General features: G+C 55.1%; 1 protein-coding gene across 4 annotated transcripts in view; it reads left to right on the plus strand.

Moving 5' to 3' along the window:
- SRC (SRC proto-oncogene, non-receptor tyrosine kinase) overlaps window positions 1-15609 on the plus strand; it is a 55315-nt gene extending 39706 nt beyond the window's left edge. For all 4 annotated transcript variants that reach the window (XM_015597165.2, XM_006921798.3, XM_025039774.1 and 1 more), the window contains 9 exons: window positions 4608-4706; window positions 4876-4979; window positions 6885-7034; window positions 8634-8789; window positions 10775-10954; window positions 11825-11901; window positions 12640-12793; window positions 12955-13086; window positions 13376-15609. In XM_015597165.2, the coding sequence (XP_015452651.1) occupies window positions 4608-4706; window positions 4876-4979; window positions 6885-7034; window positions 8634-8789; window positions 10775-10954; window positions 11825-11901; window positions 12640-12793; window positions 12955-13086; window positions 13376-13584 (1261 nt within the window). In that variant the 3' untranslated portion in view covers window positions 13585-15609. The remainder of the gene's footprint in view (window positions 1-4607; window positions 4707-4875; window positions 4980-6884; window positions 7035-8633; window positions 8790-10774; window positions 10955-11824; window positions 11902-12639; window positions 12794-12954; window positions 13087-13375) is intronic.
- Window positions 15610-22182: the final 6573 nt, after the last annotated feature.

Here is a 22182-nt window from a genome sequence, read left to right on the forward strand (position 1 = left end):
CCTTTTTCCGGCCTTCCGGGATGGGCTGCCAGGAGGGCTGGCAGTGCTGCAGCCCCGTCCATGGGAAGCCCTCGGTGGCAGTGAGGCACCTGATTAGAAGGTGGGGGTGAATTGGGAGCCTGTCCTCACATCATAAGGCTCAGCTGCTCCTTTACCTGGGAAGTCAGGTGGCACTAGAGTTGGGGGCTGGCATTAGAGGAACAGGAGGGATATAGGAATAGGGGAGCGCTTAGTGGAAGATGGGCCACCCAAATTTGAGGTGTTCAGATCTCACACCTCAGGGACCATCCTGCCTGTCCTTCCACCATTATTGCTTAATCCCCCAGTCAGTCCCCCACCCCAACACCCCTCTCCTGTAAGTGGGAATTTCTGAGTCTAACCTCTGGCTAAACTGGGTGGCAGGGGAGGTGAGAGCTTAAGGGTGAGCCTCTGTCGCTGGGGTTTGGCCGGGGCTGGCTGGGTCGGGGTCCTCATGGTAGCAGGCCTGGAGACCCCACTCCCCAGATCTTCATGCCACATAGCCTGGAGTCCTAGAATCCTGGGTGCTGTGTGGGCCTGGGTCTGAGGAAGCCCACTGGGGTCTGAGGTCTCATTGCTCCAAGCCCCTGGCCCTGGTGTCTGAGTCTCCAGGAACGGGGGCTCCTCTGGGTCTGACTCCGGATCGCTCCCTGAGCTACCCCTTCCTCCCATCCAGATTCCAGCAGCTTTGGGTGGCGGGGGAGCCCTCCATCAGGCACTGACCTCTGCCGCCTTGTCCTGGGCACTTCAGTTCTACCCTCCACCATGGGGCAGGGAACACCTTCCTGCCCTCCTTACATGACCTGCCTTGGCCTCACCCTGCTCTCTCTCCACTAACCATGTGCCCAGGCCTCAGGGCTTGGAAACTTGCCTGCCTGGGCCATGCCCAGCTGCCCTGGCTTGCCTGCAATCCCCAGAATGCTTCTCTGACGGTCCCAGCAGCCCAAGTGAGTTAAATATAAGTGCTCAAACTGGCATTACTTCCCAGGTTCCAAAGTTGCCACACCCCGGATCCACATATCAGTCTGGCTGGCACAAAGATTAGGGTCCAAAAAGAGGATCCTGAGGCTCAGAGAGGTGGGGTCAGTAGCCCGAGGTCACACAGCTAGTGGACAGCAGGTGGGATTGTAGCTAGGGACTCCTGGTCCAGTGCTTTCTCCTTTGGCCACTGGTGAGAAAGTGACAGGTCAGACAGGAAATGTGTGATTCCCTTTCTTTTTCCTGCCCACCTGATAAGGACCAGGCCCTAGGGAAGATGCAAAAAAATCTGCTCAACCTGCTAGGATAACGCTGCTGTTACTTCTGCAGCTGGGTTTGGGTTGGTGTCCCTGGCTGGACTGGTCTGGAGAGCTATGGGGCCCCTCCTGTGGGAGCAGCCCCAGGCCTTTGGCAGCCACCTATGGCAGATTTGAGCCTCCCAGACCATAGATTTAGGAAGATGGGGCTTGATAGCTCCATTTCACAGGTGGGCAAACTGAGGCTCAGATAATAATCACAGTAATTCTTACCCAGAGTCAGCTTGATGCTGATTTACACACTGTGCCTGCAAGGGAGATTCTGTGACTATTATCTCCTTTTTATAGATGAGGACGCTAAGACTCAGAGGGGGTAGGATACTTGCCCAAGGTCACACAGCAAACCCTTACTGGAGACTGGCACTGAGCTGCTTTGGAGAGTGGGAAAGGGTACCACTGAGATACAGATTCCATTGTTTTTCTTTTGTAGCCAAATCATAACTAACAGTTCATGCACATTGAGCACCTACTATGTGCCAGACCCTGTGCTGGTACTGTACATTCCTCAGAGGGAGGCGTGAGCATCCCCATCCTACAGATGGGGAAACTGAGGCAGTACCATGGTCACACGGCCTGCAAGTGGTGAGCTGAGATAGGGTCTGGGGTGACTGACTCTGCTCTCGGACACCTCTCAAGCTGGGCCCAGGCCACAGTTGGACGTCGGGTCCTTTAGTGAGATTGCAGTGCACCACCATCCCTGCCCTAGGGAACGAAGACCTCCAAACCGGCCTGGGAGCCCAGACTCACGTGGGCTGATGTTGCGGGGCTGGAGGCTCTACTGGCTGAAGTCTGGGTAACATCAGTAGTGCTGAACCCCCTTGCTTCTGGCTGGCTTTTGGGCACATGCTCCCGCTGGCCTTCCACTCCGCGGGCTCCCCAGAGGCTGGCCAGCTTGCAGACTCTGGCCTTGTCAATCTGCTTTGTTTGTAACCTCTGATGGAGATCTCAGGCCTGTCCACCACCCCTAGGCCTGCTGCTTCCTCCCCAAGGGAATCCTAGCCCCTGAAGGCCTGGGGAGGCTGCAGGGGTCCTGGAGGCTTGTTGTGTCTGGCTGAGGGCACTCGAGGGCCCTGGTTCTCACCCTTGCTCTGCCCTTGATTTGCTGTATAGCTTTGGGCAAATCCTTGCCTTTCTCTTTGCCTTAGTTTCCCCCTTGGTGAAATGAAGGCTTTGGACTCAGTTGTTCCCTGTGACTTGAGTCCTTGCTTTATAGCTTCGGGCAAGTCTCTGTTCCTCTCCGCGCCTCAGTTTCCCCAATTCTACAAAGGAAGTGCTGGGTTATATTAGCCAGGGTGCCGTGTGTCCTTGGGCTGGTCCCTCAACATGAGCTCTGGTTCTGTGAGCCCTGGTTCCCTAATCTGGGGTGAGGCTGCCTTCCTTCCTCGCAGGTGGCCTTGAAGGTCAATGGGACAGACAGCGTGGACAGCCGCCAGTGGGCGCACAACAGGAGGTAGATGGAGGTCCTGGGCATCCAAGGGCTTCTTTCTTTGAGGTGGACCTCGCCCCCTTATTTCTGGGCCCTTCCTTTCCTGCAGACTCCCACATGAGCTGCGTCCCTGCCCGAGTGTGCGTCAGTGTGGCACAGCCGAGGCGGCCCGCACAGCCCTCATCGCACTGCCTTTGCCTCAGTCCAGAAGGGACGCCCTCCCCTCTGGTTCAGCCTCGCCGCCCACCGTCCCCTGCTCCCCAGCTGAGCCCTGGGTCTGGGTGTACTCTGACAGGTCCTTGGAGAGCTCCCCGAGCCCCACTCTCTCCTGGCTTCAACGTCTCTATAGTCAAAACGGGCTAAAGAATGTGGGTCCAAGGAAAGCTCAGAAGAACCAGGAGACAGGGTTCAGGTTCAAGTCCAGACTGTGTGACTGTGGGCAAGGGCCTTTCTCCCTCTGGGCCCCAGCAATGGTGAGGGGAGCACATCCTGCTTGCCGTGTATCTTCTCAGGGTCATGGTGAGGTCCAAAGGCAGCCTTGGACTGAGAAGCTCAGCACGCTTTCAAGTCTCGCGGCCCCTGTGGGGGACGGTTCCTTCTCATCTGGCGGTGGGGAACCTGGGCAGACGTTGAGCAGAGGACGTTGCTTTTCTGGCCCTAGTCTTCCCCTCTACACAAGAGGAATGGGAGGGGGTTGGACCCTACTTCCCAGGCAGCCCTTCCCATTGCCACACTCCCCCAACTCCCCATGGATCCTCTCCCTGTCCCCTTTGGTTGCTTTGGATGTCAGGCCTCTGTGGCTGCCCCGCCTTGTCCCCTGTCCCCAGCACCGCCTGGCTCTCCCCGTCTTCCTCGCTCTTTCTGCCTCTCTCTCTCACCACCCCCATCTCTGCCTCTTCTTTCCTGTTGGGCTCTCGCTTTCTCCTCTCTCCTCTGTGTCTCTGGACCCCCGCTCCAGCCAGACCTGGTTCACATTCAGATGGCTACAAAGGTACTTTGCCCCCTCCCCACTCCCACACAGGCCCAGGGGACCCGGCAGTGTGGGGGGCTCCTTCTGCCCCGGTCCCCATCTCCTTCTCCTTGTGGGACAGTTAGTATAGAAGTGACCCTGGGCATTGGGGCTCTGCCAGCTCAGCCCCTCTGACATGACTCGCTGTGTGATTTTGGGCAAGTCACAGCCCCCTCTGGCCTCAGTTTCCCCTGTAGATGGGAAGGCTGCAAGAGAAGTCCTGTAATTTTAGCTGAAGAGCCCTTTAGGTGTGACCTGTGATTTGTAACAAAGACTAGTACTGCTCTAGTTTGCAGGGTTGGCACCTGGATTGTCACCAAGCCCCAAAAAAGGCCACCCCCTGTCTCCACTCAGGTCTCACCAGGTCCCAGGATTGGGCTTCCAAATCTCAGGGCTTGGGGAGGCTTCAAAGATCTGATTTGACATCCATCTTGGGCAGGAATCGTCTCTCTTGTTGTAACTTGCTTGTTCCCCAGAGACAAGGAGCTCCCTCCTTTATCCCTGAGGCAGCTCTTGGCATCTCGAGATGACTTGGTTCTCTCTGAAGGGCAGCAGATCACTTCCTGTCCTAGGACTCTGCCCCTATGAATTTGAGCCTCAGGCTGACCAAGGTCCGTCCTTCCACAATCCTGGATCAAGCCTATCTGAGTCAGCTTTGGCTAAGAGGCATCTAGTCCAGGGAGAGGAAAAGTTCCAGGCCAGCTTGACCTGGCAGGCTGCAAGTGGCCTGGTCCCACTGCTCCCTGTGCTCCACTTGGCCTCAGGAGCCCCCAGCACAGCACCCCTGAAGATTGCAGGAACCAGGGCCCACCGCTGATGGCTTCCTTTGTTTTTGCTCCCTCCTCCTCCCCCTGCTCAGAGAGGGAGACTGGTGGCTTGCCCACTCGCTCAGCACCGGACAGACGGGCTACATCCCCAGCAACTACGTGGCGCCCTCTGATTCCATCCAAGCCGAGGAGTGAGTATCAACTCTGGCCTTTTGCTTGCTCACCATTGCTGCCGATTCAGAGCCTCTACCTTGGGCAGAGTGGGAGGTCTGGCTACCCAGGGCCGGAGCCGCATCCCAGGAAGAGGCACTGTGGATAGTTCCTGGACCACCAACAGCATCCTCTTCCCTCCTGCCCCAGGTGGTACTTTGGCAAGATCACCAGACGGGAGTCAGAGCGGTTACTGCTCAACGCGGAGAACCCGAGAGGGACCTTCCTAGTGCGAGAAAGCGAGACCACGAAAGGTAGGAGCACTCCCGCTGGCCAGCGGGAACAGTCTTTGTGGGCTGCTTCAGCTGAGGGTTGCAGAATGAATAGGAGTTCGGTATATGGAATGAAGCGGTAAGAGCGGTAGAGAAAATGATAGGATAAAGGCAGGGAGGTGCTTTTGAGGAACACTGGGTTATCTGGGGTTGGCCAGAGGTGCAGCAGAAAATGACACTTAGTCTCCCTGGCCTCAGTTTCTTCAGATGAGGAATGGACATAAGCTGTCAGGATGACTGAGGGTCACACAGCAAAAGGCTTGTTCCCAGGGTGGGTGCTGATACAATGGGCCCCTATTCTTCTCCTTCTTCAGGGGGCTTTGGGGCTGGACAGGATTCTGGGACTTGCCTCTGCCCTTCCCCGACAGCCCTGGCCCCTGTTCCTCTCCTGTCCCTTCCCCCAACCAGAGAATGCGTATCACCCGCTTACTTTCCCTTCAGCCCCTCTGCAAGTGGGCTGCAGGCGGCCCCATCACCATGGCAACAAAGCTGGGCCACTTCCTGTGGGCCTGGGGCTCAGCGGGAGATGGGAAAGCAGATCATCTATGTCACGCATGTACATTTATGAGCGGTCGTGTGGCTGTGCACGCTATGTGTGGGTCTGGGCATGTGTGTGCACGTGGGGGTGGAATCGTCTGTGTGTTGCTGCGTGGGAGTGAGTTGTGGTGGGTTTGTCTTTATGCCTGGGGCCTGGGAAGTATGTGCCTGTGTTAGCATGAGGCCACTGAGCCCAGGCATGCCTGCGTGTGTGCACATGTGGTCAGAGGTTGGCTTTGGGCTCAGGCCTGTGGCTTCTAAGTGCAAAGGGCCTGGATCATCTGCAGCAAGTCAAGGATGCCCCACGTAGGCTTTAGAGACCCGGGTACTGGTTCAAGTCCCAGCTCTGTGCCTGACTTACTGGGTTCCCTGAGGCTAGCTGCTTTCCCTCTCTGGGCCTCCTTTTCTTTACACAGGATCTTAACTCCTACCAGAGGACTGGTCCGAATGTCAGTAGGCTTCTAGCACGTATACTAGATGCCTGTATGCTACTTCCCAAGAAGGGCTTTCTCTGGCCGCTGGAGCCTTTGCTCCCACTGCCCCTGCCTCTGGGGCTCAGCTTTGTTCCCTGATGCTGCTCCAGGCATCTCTTGAGCTCAGGTTAACAGGGGCTCCTAGCCAGGCCTGGTGGGAAGAAGGAAGCTTTTCCAGCCCAAAGCTTTTCCAGGCTTGAGGAAAACAGGGAGGGGCCCATTAAGGCTGGCACAGCTGAGCCTTGGCAGTCTTCAGGCCACGCCCCACACATGATCTCCTGCCCACAACTGCCACAGCCTCAGCCAACCACCAGCTCCTGCCCGAGCCTGGAGTCTTTCGGAAGTGGCGGGGCACAGATAGTGCTCTCATGGGCAGATCCAGAGAGGGAAAGCTGTTAGTCCGGGGACACACAGCCACTTGAGGCCATTCCTACGCTCCCAGCAAACATTTATTAAGCACCTCCTGTGTGCTAGGCTCTCTTATATGTGGTCTCATTGAATCTTCCCAGCCGCCCTGGGAGTAGCCCCATTGTACAGAGGAGGAAACTGAAGCCTAGAGAAGGTGAGCAACTTGTCCAGGTTGCACAGGTGGGATGTACACCCAGGCTTCAGAGGTCTTGCCAGAGCCAAGGATGCATGGCGAGGCTTTCTGTTCAGGTGTCGCTTTGCTCACTTGGCCCTGTCTCAGCGGTTGCCCCAGAGCTGAGTGCTCAGAGACAGGTTGGACCAGACCCGGCTCTGCCCTGGGCCAGGGGTTTGCTGACCTGGCCTCACTCTTCCATTCTGTGTGGGATAGGCACAGAACTGCACTTAGTGCCATGGCCTGTGGGGGCGACAGGCATGGTGGTCATGGCTCCTCTCTGGCCCTGCCCTGCAGGTGCCTACTGCCTCTCAGTGTCTGACTTCGACAATGCCAAGGGCCTCAACGTGAAGCACTACAAGATCCGCAAGCTGGACAGTGGCGGCTTCTACATCACCTCTCGCACCCAGTTCAACAGTCTGCAGCAGCTCGTAGCCTACTACTCCAGTGAGTGCCCCTTCTCTGCCCTGGTGCAGGCCTCCAGGGGCTGGGCAGCTGGGGCCAGGGGAGAGCAGGTTGCCTGGGCCTGGGGCTAGGCCCTATGAGGGCGTGTGGCGGGGAGTTATCTCAGCCCAGCTGCGGACCCCGAGGAGGGGGCTTTGGGGGCAGCGAGGGCTGGGGCTTCTGTTATATCCTGAGGGCGTGCTGCTCCCGCTCTTCTCTCCCTTTACTTCCCCTGCCCCTTCTTCCTTCCCCCGCTTTCCCTCCGCCTTTTCCACTCCTCCCTCCCCATCTCTTCCCTCTTCCCTTCCTGTGCTCTCTTCCCTGTTTCCCCTCATTCCTCTTCCCTCGCTGGCTCCCTCCTCTTTCTCCTCCTCTGCAGCTGGCTGGTGGGGGGTGGGGCTGCCTGGAGGAGTGAGCAGGGAAGGGAGGGGGCCCAGTCTGGTGTCGGTTATCTCTGCAGCCCTAGGACCGGTCTGAACCGGTTACTGGGAGAGGAGGAGAGGGTGGCCAGCTCGAAAAGGGAAAGAGGGAGAAAGAGCGAGCCAGCAGCAGGCAGTGAGCTCACATGTGCAGGCCATGTGTGCAATAATGTGACTGCTCCATCTGGATGTCCAGGGCTACCTGGTGGACTGAAGTGTCATGGGCCTGTGTGAACCCCTGTGGGTGGGTCTCTGTGTATGCCGTGTGGCTGTGGCTTGTAGTCGTGGCCTCTGTGTGCAGGTGTGGCCTATTCTGAGAGTGCCAGCTGTTCTCCACTCCACACCTCCTCTTCCTCTGTCAGGCGAGCCTCCTGACTCGCTCCAGGATGTGCCACTTCTCTCTGTCCCCTTGGCCACCACAGCTGTTCCTTCAGAACCCTGTTTCCCCAAATCAAAGCCCTCCAGGGACTATCTTGGAATCTTAGGATAAAGACCCCAGTGTGGTCTCTTGGGTAGTCTAAATCCATTCTTAGGTAGTCCAAGTAAGCATGGCCGTGGGTAGTCTAAACCTGGGGCTACCTTTTCCCTATTCATTTCCCTGAAGCCCCCGCTGGCCTCCTTTCAACTCCTCTAACTCAGCAGCTGTTCTTCCCTAACTAAGGGCCTTTGCACAGGCCTGAGCCACTGTGCCCTCTGTGTGGAGTGCCGTTCCCTAGTTGACCACACCCACGGCTGCAGATCTAAGCCCAAGTACTAATTCCTCTGGGAAGCCTTCCAAGAGTGCACCAGCCTCCCTGCTGTTACATGCACAGCTCCCCTCTATCACACACAGGGTCCTGGGAGTTGATTAAGGGAAGTTGGGCTCCCCCTGGACTGTGAGCTCCCTGAAGCCAGGGTTCCACTGGACTTGTCCCCCACTGGGTCCCTGGCACCCATCTAACTGGTCGCCCCTTAAAGTCTGATGATTGAATGGATGAATGAGCGGATGCATGAGGCAGTGAGGACCTGTGTGGGGTGAAAGTGTGTACACACAGGTGTGGACGCCTGGCCTCAAGGGCGTCCTGCGTGTCCCTGAAGCCTGTGTGCATGCATCGTGTAGGTCTGTATACACACACTGTGTGGGAGAGGGAGGTCCCAGGGCGGAACCCCGGCCTGAACTCCACCTCCCTACTTCCATCTTTAGAACATGCTGATGGCCTGTGCCACCGCCTCACCACTGTGTGCCCCACATCCAAGCCACAGACTCAGGGCCTGGCCAAGGATGCCTGGGAGATCCCCCGGGAGTCACTGCGGCTGGAGGTCAAGCTGGGCCAGGGCTGCTTTGGAGAGGTGTGGATGGGTAAGGCCTCTCCCCTGCCCCCTCAGAGGAGACCACGGTCCACTTGGGGGCACTTCGGTGTCCCCACCTGAGAACCAGACAGATGTCCATCCTGTCTGGCAGCTCAAGGCCCCCTATGTGTCCCTTCCCTTTATCTCCCTGAGACTTCGTTGCCTCTGCTGAACAGTGGGCCTTTCTAAATACGAAGCTTCCCTAGTGGCGGCTGGCACAAAGATGGGGTGCGCCCCCCCCGCCCCCGCCTCTGCAGACCATGGCACCTGTTTACCAAGGACTGCTCAGGGCTGGGCATTGCAATTCCTCGTGACTTGCCCCGGTGGTCTTGGCTAGGAGGCTTCACTCTGAGCCTCGATTTTGCCAACTGTAAAATGGGGCCGGTGATAACAGGACCCACTGTGGAGTTGTGAGAACACTGGGCCAGTGTGCATCCCCACATTACCTCTTAGCCCTGGGAAGAGCAGCCCCAGCTCGTGGAGGGAGCACTGGGAAGTATAGGTCTGGCATGTTCTGGGCCGTTAACAGTCTCCTGTGTAACTCCGGAGAAACAGCAAAACCTTCCTTGAAAACAAATACCACGCAGCGCTGATGAAACTCAGGCCCCCGTCCGCTGACTGGTTTCTGCTGACACAGAGGAATCATGGATGTTGGGGTGAGGTAGGCATGACGGTTTTAAGCTTGTGGCTTCAGCGGAAGGATCATGGTGTGCTGTCTTCAAGGTTTTCATCGGAGCCACAATATGCACTTGGCATCACTGTTTCCACTTTCCTCCCTTCAGAGGAAGAGATGATGGAGCTGTGCAGAGGGGGTTCCTGGGTGGAAGGCACTGCAGGGGCAAAGGCCTGGAGGCCGGAGGTCAGGCCAAGTCAGGAAAGGGGCGGTGTTGGCTTTGAGCTAGGGAGAGGGGGAGCGGGTCGAGAAGCTGGCTTCTAGGCACAGACACAAAATGAGGATGTGAGCAAAACCTGAATAAGTCCACGGCGTCAGCCATTCTGGTGGCTCTAAGACTCATACCTGCTTAGGCGTGCGATGGTGTTAGTGGGGGAGGTTCTCACTTCTTCCGCAGTGCTCCAGGTAGACTTGTGAGGTGCCAGGTACAGATCCCCAGGTGGGCTGTTCCAGAAGGGCCACAGAAACAGGCCTGAGCCCCCACCCTTAGATGGAGGCCCAGAGACTGGGAGGAGTGGGCCCCAGGCCACTTACCAGAGAAGCTTCAGCCCAGCAGTGACAAGAACTCAGATTAAACACACCGGTCTAGAACACAGCTTCTCCCAAGGCTCCACAAAAAACCGGAGAATCGTAAAGTGATAGCTGCGACTCTTATTTATTGTGCTTTCACAGAGGGTCTGGCCCAGCGGCTAAAATCTCATTTAACGCTCAGACAGCCCCACAGGGAGACACTATCGCATTGCCATTTTTCAGACAAAAAGACGGAGGCTCGGAGAGGGGAACTGACCCACTCACGGTCTCACTGCCGGCAGGAGGCAGAGATCGGAGTCAAACCAGCCAATTTGGCCTCCAAGCCATTGTACTTAGTGTGATGCCTTACTTTTTGGGGAGTGTGGTTCGAGACAGTCTCTTATTTGGGTGGCCTGTTCTGAGACCGCTTCACCTTGCCCTGGGTCCCATTCATTTGCCAGCACCTGAGGCACCAGAAGGAAGATGAGTTGTAACCATGGTCTCCCATCCCAGGCGAATGTGCTGCTTTTGGGGACATTTCTAATAATCATAGTCCTAACAATAGCTACTATTTCTTGAGCGTGTACCAGAGACTCATTTAATCCTTGTAACAGCCCTGTAAGGAGCATCCTGTCATTGTCCCCATTTTACAGGTGGGAACTCTGAGGCTCAGAAAGGGCCTGGGCCTTGGCTGGGCTTATGACATGGCCAGGGAGGCCAGAGCTGAAATTGGTACCCAGGTGGATCCTGGGTCCCTGTGGGATGGGAATGGGGGGCCTCCACTGAGGCAGCTGGCATCCCTCCCCACACAGGGACCTGGAATGGCACCACCAGGGTGGCCATCAAAACCCTGAAGCCGGGCACGATGTCTCCAGAGGCCTTCCTGCAGGAGGCCCAGGTGATGAAGAAACTCAGGCACGAGAAGCTGGTGCAGCTGTATGCGGTGGTGTCTGAGGAGCCCATCTACATCGTCACGGAATACATGAGCAAGGGTGAGGTCCCTCTGAGTCAGGGTGCTCGCCGCGGGGCACAGGGGGTGTGCCTCACGGCCCTTCAATCTGGAACATACCTCTTTAAAGGTGGAATGAGATAGAGGCAACTTTTCATGTCGATGGAAAGTTGAACCAGAGGGTGCCTTTCTTGTTTCATTTTGTTTTTAACAGTTTCCCAGAATGCATCATGTCTCCCCCAGTTTGCTGGTTTTCTAAAGCCATTTGCCATTTTAGGGCTGAAAGAAAATCCCCCCAACCCTCTGGGCAGGGCAACATCAAGTCCCTGGCTTGACCTTTATTTAATTTTAAAACTAATTTTTCAGAATTCTACTTATTGGAGGCATAATTTATATATGATAAAATACACCCATTTTAAGTGTCCAGTTCAATGAATTTTAACAAATGTCTGTGTGCCCCGTACTACAATCCAAATATTAAAGATCTGCATCACCCCAGAAAGCTGCCCTGTCCCCTTTTGATGACCCTCCAGTCCCAAACCTAGGCAGCCACCGATGTGCACTCCTAGATGGGTCTATTCTACAACTTCATTCATGTCATCTTTTATATCCGAGGTTCTTTCTTGTCACGTGTGTCAGTACTTTGTTCCCTTTTTATTGCTGAATAGTATTCCACTACATGGATGGGTCATAGTTTCTGTTTACCCGGAAGTGGGCATTCATTTATTTCCCATCCTACTTCCTTTTTGAGTGACAAATGCTGAGTGAGACTTTATTCAGAGATGGGTTTACATAAAATCTGCAGAGCCGGTTAAAGTGAGGCCAGCCCGCCCAGGTGGACAGGATGTGGTAATCACTGCTTCCTGGCTCAGGAGGACAGGGTGGGGGCTAGAGCTGCTTTCTCTTTGCCCAGGGAGTTTGCTGGACTTTCTCAAGGGGGAGACAGGCAAGTACCTGCGGCTGCCTCAGCTGGTGGACATGGCTGCTCAGGTGAGTCAGCCCCTTCTATGCCCTTAGCTTTGAGCATTCAGAAGCACTCAGACCCACCTACCTCAGCTCGTTCTGTCTTGAGTGCTCCCTCCAGGAAGCTTGCCTTGGTTGCCCCCACTTTCACTGATCTTGCCACTTATATTACTGGGACCACTTATAGGTGCTGTGAGTGGTGGTTTTAGGCAGAGGAAGGAACCCTTACCTGGTCATCAGGAGTCATTGACTTGCTGTGGGACCTCAGGCCTCAGTTTTCTTCTCTGTGAAGGTCATTCGGTCATTCAACAAACATGTATTAGTACTTGCTGTAGACAGTACGTGACAACCATTTTTTCACCTAATACATATTACGATCTGAGGAGGTAAGGACGGCTATTATTCCACTTGATGGATAAGAAAACTGAGGCTCAGAGAGGGGACTTGGGACAGCAGGCAGGACCTGGCACTCATCTATATCTGGGGCCTCTTTTTCAGGGTCACCCCACTTCCCTGGCTGCATCTTGTCTTGTGCTTTCCCTTTGCCCTTTGCTCTTTGTCTTGTGTTCCCTCCTGCTGAGCGCTGGTCCTGCTTTTTGTTGCAGCAGTGTTTATTGTAAACTGACTTCACTTGCTTGAAGAACTGGGAAGGGCAGGGTGTTTGGCTCTCCATCCTGGGGATGACCCCAGTCCTGGGCATGTGCCCTGTGACCTAGGAAGGGCATGGGGTGGCCCCTGAGCCAGGATCCTGGGTTTCGCCTGCAGATTGCCTCAGGCATGGCATATGTGGAGCGGATGAACTACGTCCACCGGGACCTCCGAGCTGCCAACATCCTGGTTGGAGAGAACCTTGTGTGCAAAGTAGCTGACTTCGGGCTGGCTCGGCTCATCGAAGACAATGAGTACACAGCCCGGCAAGGTGGGCAGGGACCGGGCAGGTGCCGTATGACCTTGGGAAGTCATACCCCTTCTCTGAGCCTCAGTAACCTTATCTATCAAGTGGGGATGAGAATGGTGCCTATCTGGCAGAGAGGTCGTGACATTCCGCTGAGTGTCCGCTGACCTTTCTCATGCCTGCAGGTGCCAAATTCCCCATCAAGTGGACAGCTCCAGAAGCTGCCCTCTATGGCCGGTTCACCATCAAGTCGGACGTGTGGTCCTTTGGGATCCTGCTGACAGAGCTTACAACAAAGGGACGGGTGCCCTACCCTGGTAAGAAGGTTCTTATTACCTATCTTTGGTCCCTGAACCTCTCTGCCCTGGTACCTTGGACAAGCTACGCCCTCTCCTAGGACTCGGTTTCCCCATCTCTATAACAAACAGGTGTAATGTCTGATCTTAGGTTCTCTCTCCGGGCAGGGCTTCCACCTTTGGGGAGGGGTTTTATCCGTGGTCACACCCACCCTATCCTAGGTGGGAAGCCCTCTTTGTTGTCCACATCCACTTTTGCCCACCCCACTTTCTTCCCCAGAGTCAGCCTCACTCCTCTCTCTGCCCACAGGGATGGTAAACCGAGAGGTGCTGGATCAGGTGGAGCGGGGCTACCGGATGCCCTGCCCGCCTGAGTGTCCTGAGTCCCTGCACGACCTCATGTGCCAGTGCTGGCGGAAGGAGCCAGAGGAACGGCCCACCTTTGAGTACCTACAGGCCTTTCTGGAGGACTATTTCACATCCACCGAGCCCCAGTATCAGCCTGGAGAGAACCTATAGGGAGCAGGCTACAGGGCCAGACTGGCTTCTCGGCTTGGATCTGGGGCTGGGTGGCCCCGGAAGTGGGGTCTTGCCTCCCTCTGCCTGCCTGCCGTTGATCCTCTCTGCGGGGCTGAATTGCCCATGACGAGGCCCCTCTCTCTTTCAAGGCGTGGAAAGGCTTGGGGCCTGGGACAGCCTTGAGGAGGCGGGGTCTAAGGCTGGCACGGTGACTGCGTCCCAGCTCCCACTCCAGCCACATGCCTCCTCCCTGTACCCCTCTTGAAGCTCTGTGTGTCTTGGCAGGAAGAACTGGGAAGAAGGGCTGGGGCTGAAGGCTGGCTCTTTTTACCCAGACTCAACCTACTCCATGCATTGGCTCCTTCCTACTTCCACGCCACCCAGGTCTGTCTCTAGAGCTGGCCAAAGAACCTTTCCAAAGAGGAGTGATGGGCCCTCGGCCTGCCTGCCACCCTGCCCCTTGCCATCCATTTCTGAAACACCTGTTGATGGAAGCCACTGGGTCCAGAACTCTCTGTCATGGCTCCCAGGCTTGGCAGTCCAAGGCCTCGATTGACTTGATTGTGGTGGGTGGGGTGGGCACCCCCCTCAAACCCTGCCCTTCTTAGACCCGAAGGACCCTTAGAGATCATCAATTCCTTGTCCCCATATTACCCATGGAGAAACTGACTTGCCCAAGGCCACAGAGCAATTCGGGGTTGAGGTGGGAAAAGAACACGGTGCTCCCTGTCTTCCTCAGGAACCAACAAGATTGTCCTCGGAGCCATCATGGACAGACTGTGGCAGCCCAGGGGACAAGGGCCTGAGGATGGGTTAGACATAGCAGAGAGCTCTGCTGCTACTTCGTGCTCAGTGGGGCTGCTGGGAGGGGAGAGAGTGGAGGTGGATGTGAGGCTGAGCTAGGAATGAGAGATGAAGCTGTAGGTATAGGGAGGCAGACTTCAAGGAGAATGTGGTAGGTGTCGACCTTCAAGGCTAGGCAGCCGTGAAGAAGAGTGAGCTCCCGGGCTCTGGAGGCAATCAAGGAGAAATAGAAGATCCAAGCAGTTGGGAGGCCCTGGCCTCAGGAGGGAACCCCAGGTCCTCCTCTGCCCTTTGTCCTGTCATTTCAACACCTGGCCCCTGTTCTCTCCAAGTTGGCACCCCTTATATAGAGAGAAAGGAGTGCCTAGCCTGGGGTGAGAGAGGATGCGGGTGTCCCCTGCCATGCATCAAGACTGGCTGTGTGACCTTGGGAGGCCCCTGCTTCCTTTCTGGGCTGCAGTGTCTGCCTCCATATGTGGCTGTGGCCTCTGTAATTACACCACTCCTGTCCAGACCCTGTGGCCTGATATCACATAGTGAGCCCAGCCCAGGGCATCAGGAGACTGTGTTTTGGCCCTAAGTCTGCTGTTCAGCCTTAGGGTATGTGGTGGCATCTCCCTGGGCCTCAGTGTGCCCCTCTTAAAAGAGGTGGCTGACAGTTTGTGGGCATCTTTCCAAGGGCCCCTGTTTGTATGTATGCGTGTGTGCATGTGTGTTTTTCCATGTGTGTCCATATTTAACATGTAAAAATGCCCCTTGCTCTGTTCCCCGGACACATTGTACATTTCACTCACAGCCCCCCATCATAGCAATAACATTCCGGCTGCCAGGGATTCTTGAGCCAGCCAGGCCCTGCCAGCGGGGAAGGAGGCCAAGTGGTGCCTGCCTATGAAATTTCAACTTCTCCTTCCATACATGTCTATTACCCAAGTCTTCTCCTGTCTGTCCCAGTCAAATCTGGGCTCGCTCACAACAGTGTGCTCTCAAATCCCCTTCCAACTGCCCAAGGTCCTTTGTATAAGGTGTCCTAATACTGTCTTTTTTTTTTTTTTTTAACAGTGTTTTGTAGATTTCAGATGACTATGCAGAGGCCTAGGGGACCCCCAGCTCTGGGCAGGGCCTGGGGTCCCACATTCCATGGCCCTGGCTTGGGGGGTGGGGGGATCCAGAATTGGTTGTAAATACTTTGCATATTGTCTGATTAAACACAAACAGACCTCAGTGGTTTTTGCCAGTGGTTTATTGAGCATCTACTGTGTGCTAGAGAGTGACAGGGTGGGGGGTTGAGGACCAGACTGCTTTCAGATGGACCTTTGTTCAGGCAGCACTGGCCAGAGGGCTTCAGGCCCTCGAGCATGACATGATCAGATTGAAGACAGCCACTTGGAAAAGTGACTGTGTATGCACATTTGCACCTGCATTTGGGGAGCGAGTACGTGTGGCAGAAGCCTTGCTTGTGTCTGAGATACACCAGGTGAAGCCCAGAACTCCCAAAGTGTGAGCATTGAAGGACTCAGATGCTCTGGGTGGATGGTGGTGGTTGACACTCGGTGCTGAGCGGGGCTGTCAGGCCTGTGTAGAGTTGTGGACGTGCTCACGTGTTTCCCAGGAGTGCTGGGCTGGGTGGGAGGTGGGGCTGGAGCAATAAGTCCTGGGCACTTTGGAGAAAAATCCAAAGACCCGTCGCCCTCTTCTCCCTCCTCCCCACCCACCAACCAATGAACACAACCTGGGAAGTTAGTTCATTTGCAACAGTCTATATGAAGAAATTTATTTTACATCAGATCACACACCAATCCGTGAATCACCTCTGGCCATGATAACACTAATTAAAAAATTTCAAAATTGGTATATTACTCTGTTCAGCATTATTTTCACAAGCCTGAGACCCATGGGTGTGTGCATGTGTTGGGAGCATGAACAGGATCTCTCAAGGAGCATGGATGTGAGTTTGTGGTTCGGGTCTTCTGTTTGCTTTTGGGAGTGTGTGCCTAGGGATGTGTGTGCCTTTGTGTTCATGTGGGTGTGTGTGGGCCTGTTTGCCCATGGCTGTGTGTCTATACACACTATCCAGGTAATACGCTAGCCTGTGGGCTCCTGCGTTGTATGTATACCTGGGTATTAACAGGGTATGAAGTGAGTGGGTCTTTTTTTTTTTCTGGTCGCATTGCATGGATTTGTGTGTATTGCACGGACACAATCCAGGTCGTTCGAGCCTGAACCTACCGTCTCCTGGGCCATGGGCACCGATGTGTTTAACTGGGTTCCGTAGACGACCGTGGGGCAGCGTGTGTCCATGCGGATCCGTGTGGGCTCGGAGCGCACACACAGCACCAGGGGCGCAGGGACGTGTGCGAGCCGGCGCGGGGTGCGCCCCAGCCCCGGCGGGGACAAAGCGCTCGCCCGCGCTGCTGCGGCGCGTCGGAGGGAGCCTGAGCCTGAGCCTGAGCCTGAGCCTGAGCCTGTGGGGTATTGGTCGGAGGGGTCGCACTCCGGTCCGCGCGTTCCCGAGGCGCCCCCTGGAGAGGCCCCCGCACCCTCTTTCTCTCCGCTGACTCGCCACGTATTTCTCTGCATGTCTCCCTCCGTTCCTGTTCTTTCTTTGTGCCTCTCTAGTTCTCTCCTGCCCTCTCTTTGTCTATCTGGCTCCAGCTCTGTCTTGACAGGCTTTTTAGTGTGTTTCTTTCTATTCCCTGCCCCAACCCTGCCTTCTCCCCAATTTTTGGTCTTTCAGTGTCTCTGTGTGCTTCTATTTTTCTGTCTCTTCCTGTACGTGTCTCTCTGTTTCTCACTGTTGTTAATTTCTCTTTTTCTCTGTGCCTTGCTGCTGCCTCTATTTCTCTATTCTCTGTCTCCCTCTCTCTCTCTGTCTCTGTCTCTCTCAGATTTTCTTCTTTATCAATGAATGTCTCCATGCCTCTGAGTCTTCCCCAGGCCCTCTCACACCTCCATGCCATTGCCCAGTATTAATGCCCTTTGGGGATGCGATGCCCTTTCTTTCCTCTGCAATCTGGCAAACTCCTATTCATCCTTCAAAACACATCTCAGAGGCCACGGAGCTTTCCCCGACCCCCTGGAACTTATAGGGTTGTGACAGTGGTTCATGCAGTTCGTCCTCCAGAATAAGAGCTGGAAGGATTGGGGAAATTCTCTCTGATGCACCCGGATCTGGCCCACGTGGGTGATGTCTGGTTAGGAGAGGAAGACGAGAAAGCTTGCTTTGTCTCACCCACCTCTTGTCTCCGGCTCCTTCTGTGGTTTTGACTCTCATTCTGGGCCTCTGTTCAGTTTGCTTTTGCTCAATTCTTCACGAGAGACAGCGTGGAAAGGCGAGAGACATCCACTCTGCAGAGACCACCACTTCACGGCCCCTCTGCCCGCCCCTCTCTGTGCGGTCCTGTCTGGTTATCAGCCTGCTCCAGGGCATTGGAGACCCGAGAAGTCCCACATACCCTCCTCCTGCTTTTCCTGCTTCCAGTGGTTTTTCTCTTGTTCTGCATGCATTTTTTTCTTTTTTTGAGAAAAACAAGATTTTCCTCCATGAAAAAATAATATATGTTTCTTACAGCGGAGCAAGAAAGGTACAGAAAAGTACAAAAAAAGACCATCGTTTGTGCTTCCTACCTCGTCCCTCTAGCCTAGAGAGGGTGGGGCATGTTTCTGGGCGTGTGTCCGTCCAGGCCTGTCTCCTGTTCTCTGCACACCGGCCTCTGTGTCTCCTTGTCTTTCTGTCTCTCCATCCTCTGGCCCACATTTATTGGCTCTCGCTTTCGGCTGCTGGCCCGTTTATTCTTATATACATTCATATGTAAAATTTGCAGTGAAGATGTATCCTGGGCCCAGTCCTGCCGGGGAGGGGGGCCTGTGTGGATGTGTGAGTACACACGCTCGCCTTCGGATCTGTGTCAGGCCCTCTCGCCCGGTCTGTCTGTCTTTCCCAGGCCCCTCCCTGCCTCCCTTTCTCTACAGTTGCGTTGAGCTCCCTTCCACCACCGCGCTTCCAAGGCGTGCGGCGTGTACAGTATGTGTTGTATGTGTGTGAGCCGTGTGTGTGTGTGTGTGTGTGTGGGGTATGCAGTGTGTGTGAGGTGCAGCGTGCTGTGTGTGCGGTGTGCAGGGTGCGCGCGTGGGGCATGTGCATGTCCCCGCTCCCCTCTGCCTTCCGGGCTGCAGCCCCTGTTACCGTCTGTCTCTTTCTCCACCCTCCGGTCCTTTCATCTGCTTCCTTTCTTCCTCATAAAATTCTGCCCCAGACCTTGTGCTGAGGGGCGTTCAGCGCGGACACACACACACACACACACACGCACACACGCACGCATGCACAGTCTGTTGCCTGCATTTTCTTTCATGTCTGTCTTTTTTCCCCCCATTTTTCACTTGGGGGCTCCAAAAAGCTGTGGTTTGCAGAGAGAAAAACTGAGACAGACAGAAACATAGAGGTAAAGTTGGAAGAGCCAGGGAAAGGGGCGCAGACTCAGGGTGGTGGTGCAGGGGTACCAAGGGCCTGGAGATGGAAGCTCTGTGCATCTGTCATCCAACCTGCTCTTGCTCTCCCCAGCCCTCCCCTCCCTGGGGTCTTCCTACCCAGTTCCTAGACCTGGGCTTCCCTCATGTGGCTCATGGGACTCTGGGCCTATGTCCCCTGCCAAGCTCTGCCTGTGCATCCGCCTGTCCATCTATCTGCCTCTGTCCAGCCCTCTCCCCCCTTGCTGTGGTCTCATTAAATGTCCATCTCTTTCTTTGATTGCCCTGTCCCCAGGGTGGAGTGTGTGTGTGTCCATGTGTCTGTGTGTCTTTGGCTGGATCTCAGTGCCAGTGGGTTGGTCTTTACCTCCCACATCCACCTCCGTGCAGCTTTATTTCCCTCTCGGTGTGCATGCATCTGTGCGCGTGTGTGTCTGTGCATGAACTTGTTGCCAATCCCTATCCCCTTCCCCGGGGCTTTTGGAACTTGGCCTCTGGGGTGATTTTTTGCTCATTAACCACCCTGGCCCCTATGCTCCCCCCAGCCTTGGCCCCAGGGCTTCCCTCCTGGGCCATTTCCTAGTGACCATCCCCTGGACACTTCATCCTCAGCCCCCCAAAACTCAATTCACCTCCTGTACCTCTCACTCACCATTCAGTCCCTAACACTGGACCACACGCCTTGGGAGGCTCAGCCATCGCTCACCCACACTGTATCACGGTATTTCATCTTCTCTCTCACCTCTGGCCCTGCTCACAATCCTTTTTCTCCGGTGGAGGAAGCCCCATCTCCTTCATCCACCATTCCAGGCCTTTCCTGGCTGGCTCCAGCTACCCATGGCACCCTGACTCCCTGACTGCAGGCTTTGCCCACATTGCTTCTTCTGCCTCAGCCTGGAAATCCCACCTCCTCTGGGAAGGCTGCCTGATTGCCTCTTCCTGGGTTCCTTTGGCTTTGGCACTCCCTGCATTAGGGTCTGTGCTAAACTTGGCCTTGAGTTACCCAGTCCCAGGCTGGGCACCCAACCAGGGCCCAGTTATGACTTTTGTGGGTCCTCGTTAGCTTGGCCTTCCATAAACAATATTGAAAATTATATTTTATGACAATATTGGTATAAAGCCCAATATATTAGTATCATATATTAAAACATTTCCTTTGAGCTAAAAATTTATTTTTCTTCTGATTTTAAAATAAATTAAAACATTGTCATGGGCTTCTAAAAGTACCGTGGGCTGTAGATTTACTGAGCACTTCCGTGCCAGGCCTGGGTAAATGCTGTCCCTAGTAGACTGCGTGTCCTCTGAGCCTTCTACCTCTCTGTACCTTTCTTCTCTTTCCTGCCCCCTGCAGTTTGCCCTTGACTTCTGTGAGTGCATCGACGCCATGATGTGTGTGCCACCCCTTTTCCCCACCGTCGGTGTCTCTCTGTCCATCTTTCTCACCTTGGCTGGTTTGTCTCTTTCTCTGGGGTCCCCGTTCATTCATTCACTCTCCTAAGAAACACGTGTAGCCCTGGTGTCTGTGTGTCTGCCAGGGAGCAAGGGTCTGGCTCCCCATCCATCCCCTAAACCTTCTGCACTCCCAAATCTGCAGGCTCGATGAATTTCCAGTGTGAGCCATGCTCCCTGAAGCCCCCTCCCCTAGCCATGGGCTGGGGGTGGTTTATGTTTCTTTTCAGTCCTTATGCTTTTTGTAAAACACTCATCGTGGAGCAGCCACTCCTAATGGGCTGTGTGAGTGTGCGTGTGTGTGTGTGTGCGTGTGTGCGCGCGCAAGTACATGCGCGCTCACCGAGTGCTGCACTCATCACTCACCCTCTGCCCACCAGCTTCCAGTGCTCTTCCCCGCCCCCTGGCCTCCATCCTGATTATTCCAGATGTGTCTGCTTTGTCTTCCGGTCCCCCTCCAAGTCTCTCCCTCCTTCCCTCCCTCAGCCCTCTTCTTTTACCCTCTGCTTTTTCGTTCCATGTTCATCCTTGATGCTCTCCAACTTTGCTTTCGCTCACTGTGTAACCAGTCATCCACTCACTGATTCATTCATTCCTTCTTTTAACAGGCTTCCATTGAGCACCACTCTATGCCTGACCCGGGTTGGGGGTAGAGGTTCAGGGGTGAGGAAAACCTGCTGGAGAGCAGTCCTGGACAAGGCACTTCCTGTCTAGGACAGGTGAGCAGAACAGAGGCGGAGAGGCCCACTGGCCCAGGCGCATGGAGATGGGGTCCCGAGCTTGAACAGAGGGTCAGGAAGAGCTCCCCTTGTGAGGTGGAGCTGAGGGAGACCCATGGGTGCGTAGGAGCAACAGGTGAAGAAAGGGGAGGAGGAGGAGGCACCCCAGGCAGCAGAACAGTCCCGGGCAAAGGCCAGGAAGTGGGAACGAGGCAGAGCCAGGGCGGGACGGCCATCGAGTCATCACATCCTCTCTTTCTCTGCCTCTTCGTTCTCCCCTTTTCTGGGAGGTGTGATTGTGTGTGAGTGCAAGAGAGAGGGAGACAGACAGCCAGACAGACAGACACCGAGCGAGGGCGAGAGAGACGCATGGAAGGCTCCTGCCTTTCCTGGGTTTGCCTTCCATCTCTCGCCTTCCCTCTTCTCTCTGGGACGGATCTAACTTCGTCTTTCGGGCTCCTGCGTTTATGTGCGCATGTGCGTGTGTGGTGTGCATGCGGCGTGCCCGTGGTGTGCGTGCAGGCTGTGGCTCGTGTGTAGTGTGATGCGTGGTGTGTCTGTGGCATGTGGTCCCTTGCTGACTCCCCTCACTGTTGCCTGAATCCAGCATGGGCTGTGCTGAGGGTCCCTCCCACCCATTTGTGTATCTGCTTTTCCTTCATTTGCTTGTTCTGTCTTAAAATCTCAACTGAGCCGTTCTTCAGAGGCGGCCCAGGGTGGCATGGGCACATCTGTCTTCTTCATCCTTTATTTGGTCTCCATCTCTGTTTCCTCTTTCCAAACCCCTCTCTCAGAGTAGCTCTTGAGACTTCCGTATGCCTCGTGCATTTGTGTCTGTCTGTCACCTTCTCGCTGGGCCCCCCATTGTCTTTCCCCTTTTTTCTCTTTCTTTGTCTGTTTCTGTGTTTCTGTCTTTCTCTTTTTGTTTTGTTCTTTCTCTGCCTCTCGCTCTTAGCCTAACTCTGTGTGTCACCCGACATGAATTAGCGTTTTTTTCCATCAAGACGTGACTGCACAGTCATATGTGTGCTCGTGTGTGTGCGCATGTGTATCTCTGTCCTACAGCATGTCCCCCTGTTTGTTTACTCACCCCGCAACACTTGTATAGGGCTTGTCAGGCGTGTGCATGTGTGTGTGATCAAGCCGGGGTCTAGCCCCTGAT

The sequence above is a fragment of the Pteropus alecto genome, unplaced genomic scaffold (assembly GCF_000325575.1).
Source record: "Pteropus alecto unplaced genomic scaffold, ASM32557v1 scaffold45, whole genome shotgun sequence".
Classification (NCBI taxonomy): domain Eukaryota; kingdom Metazoa; phylum Chordata; class Mammalia; order Chiroptera; family Pteropodidae; genus Pteropus; species Pteropus alecto.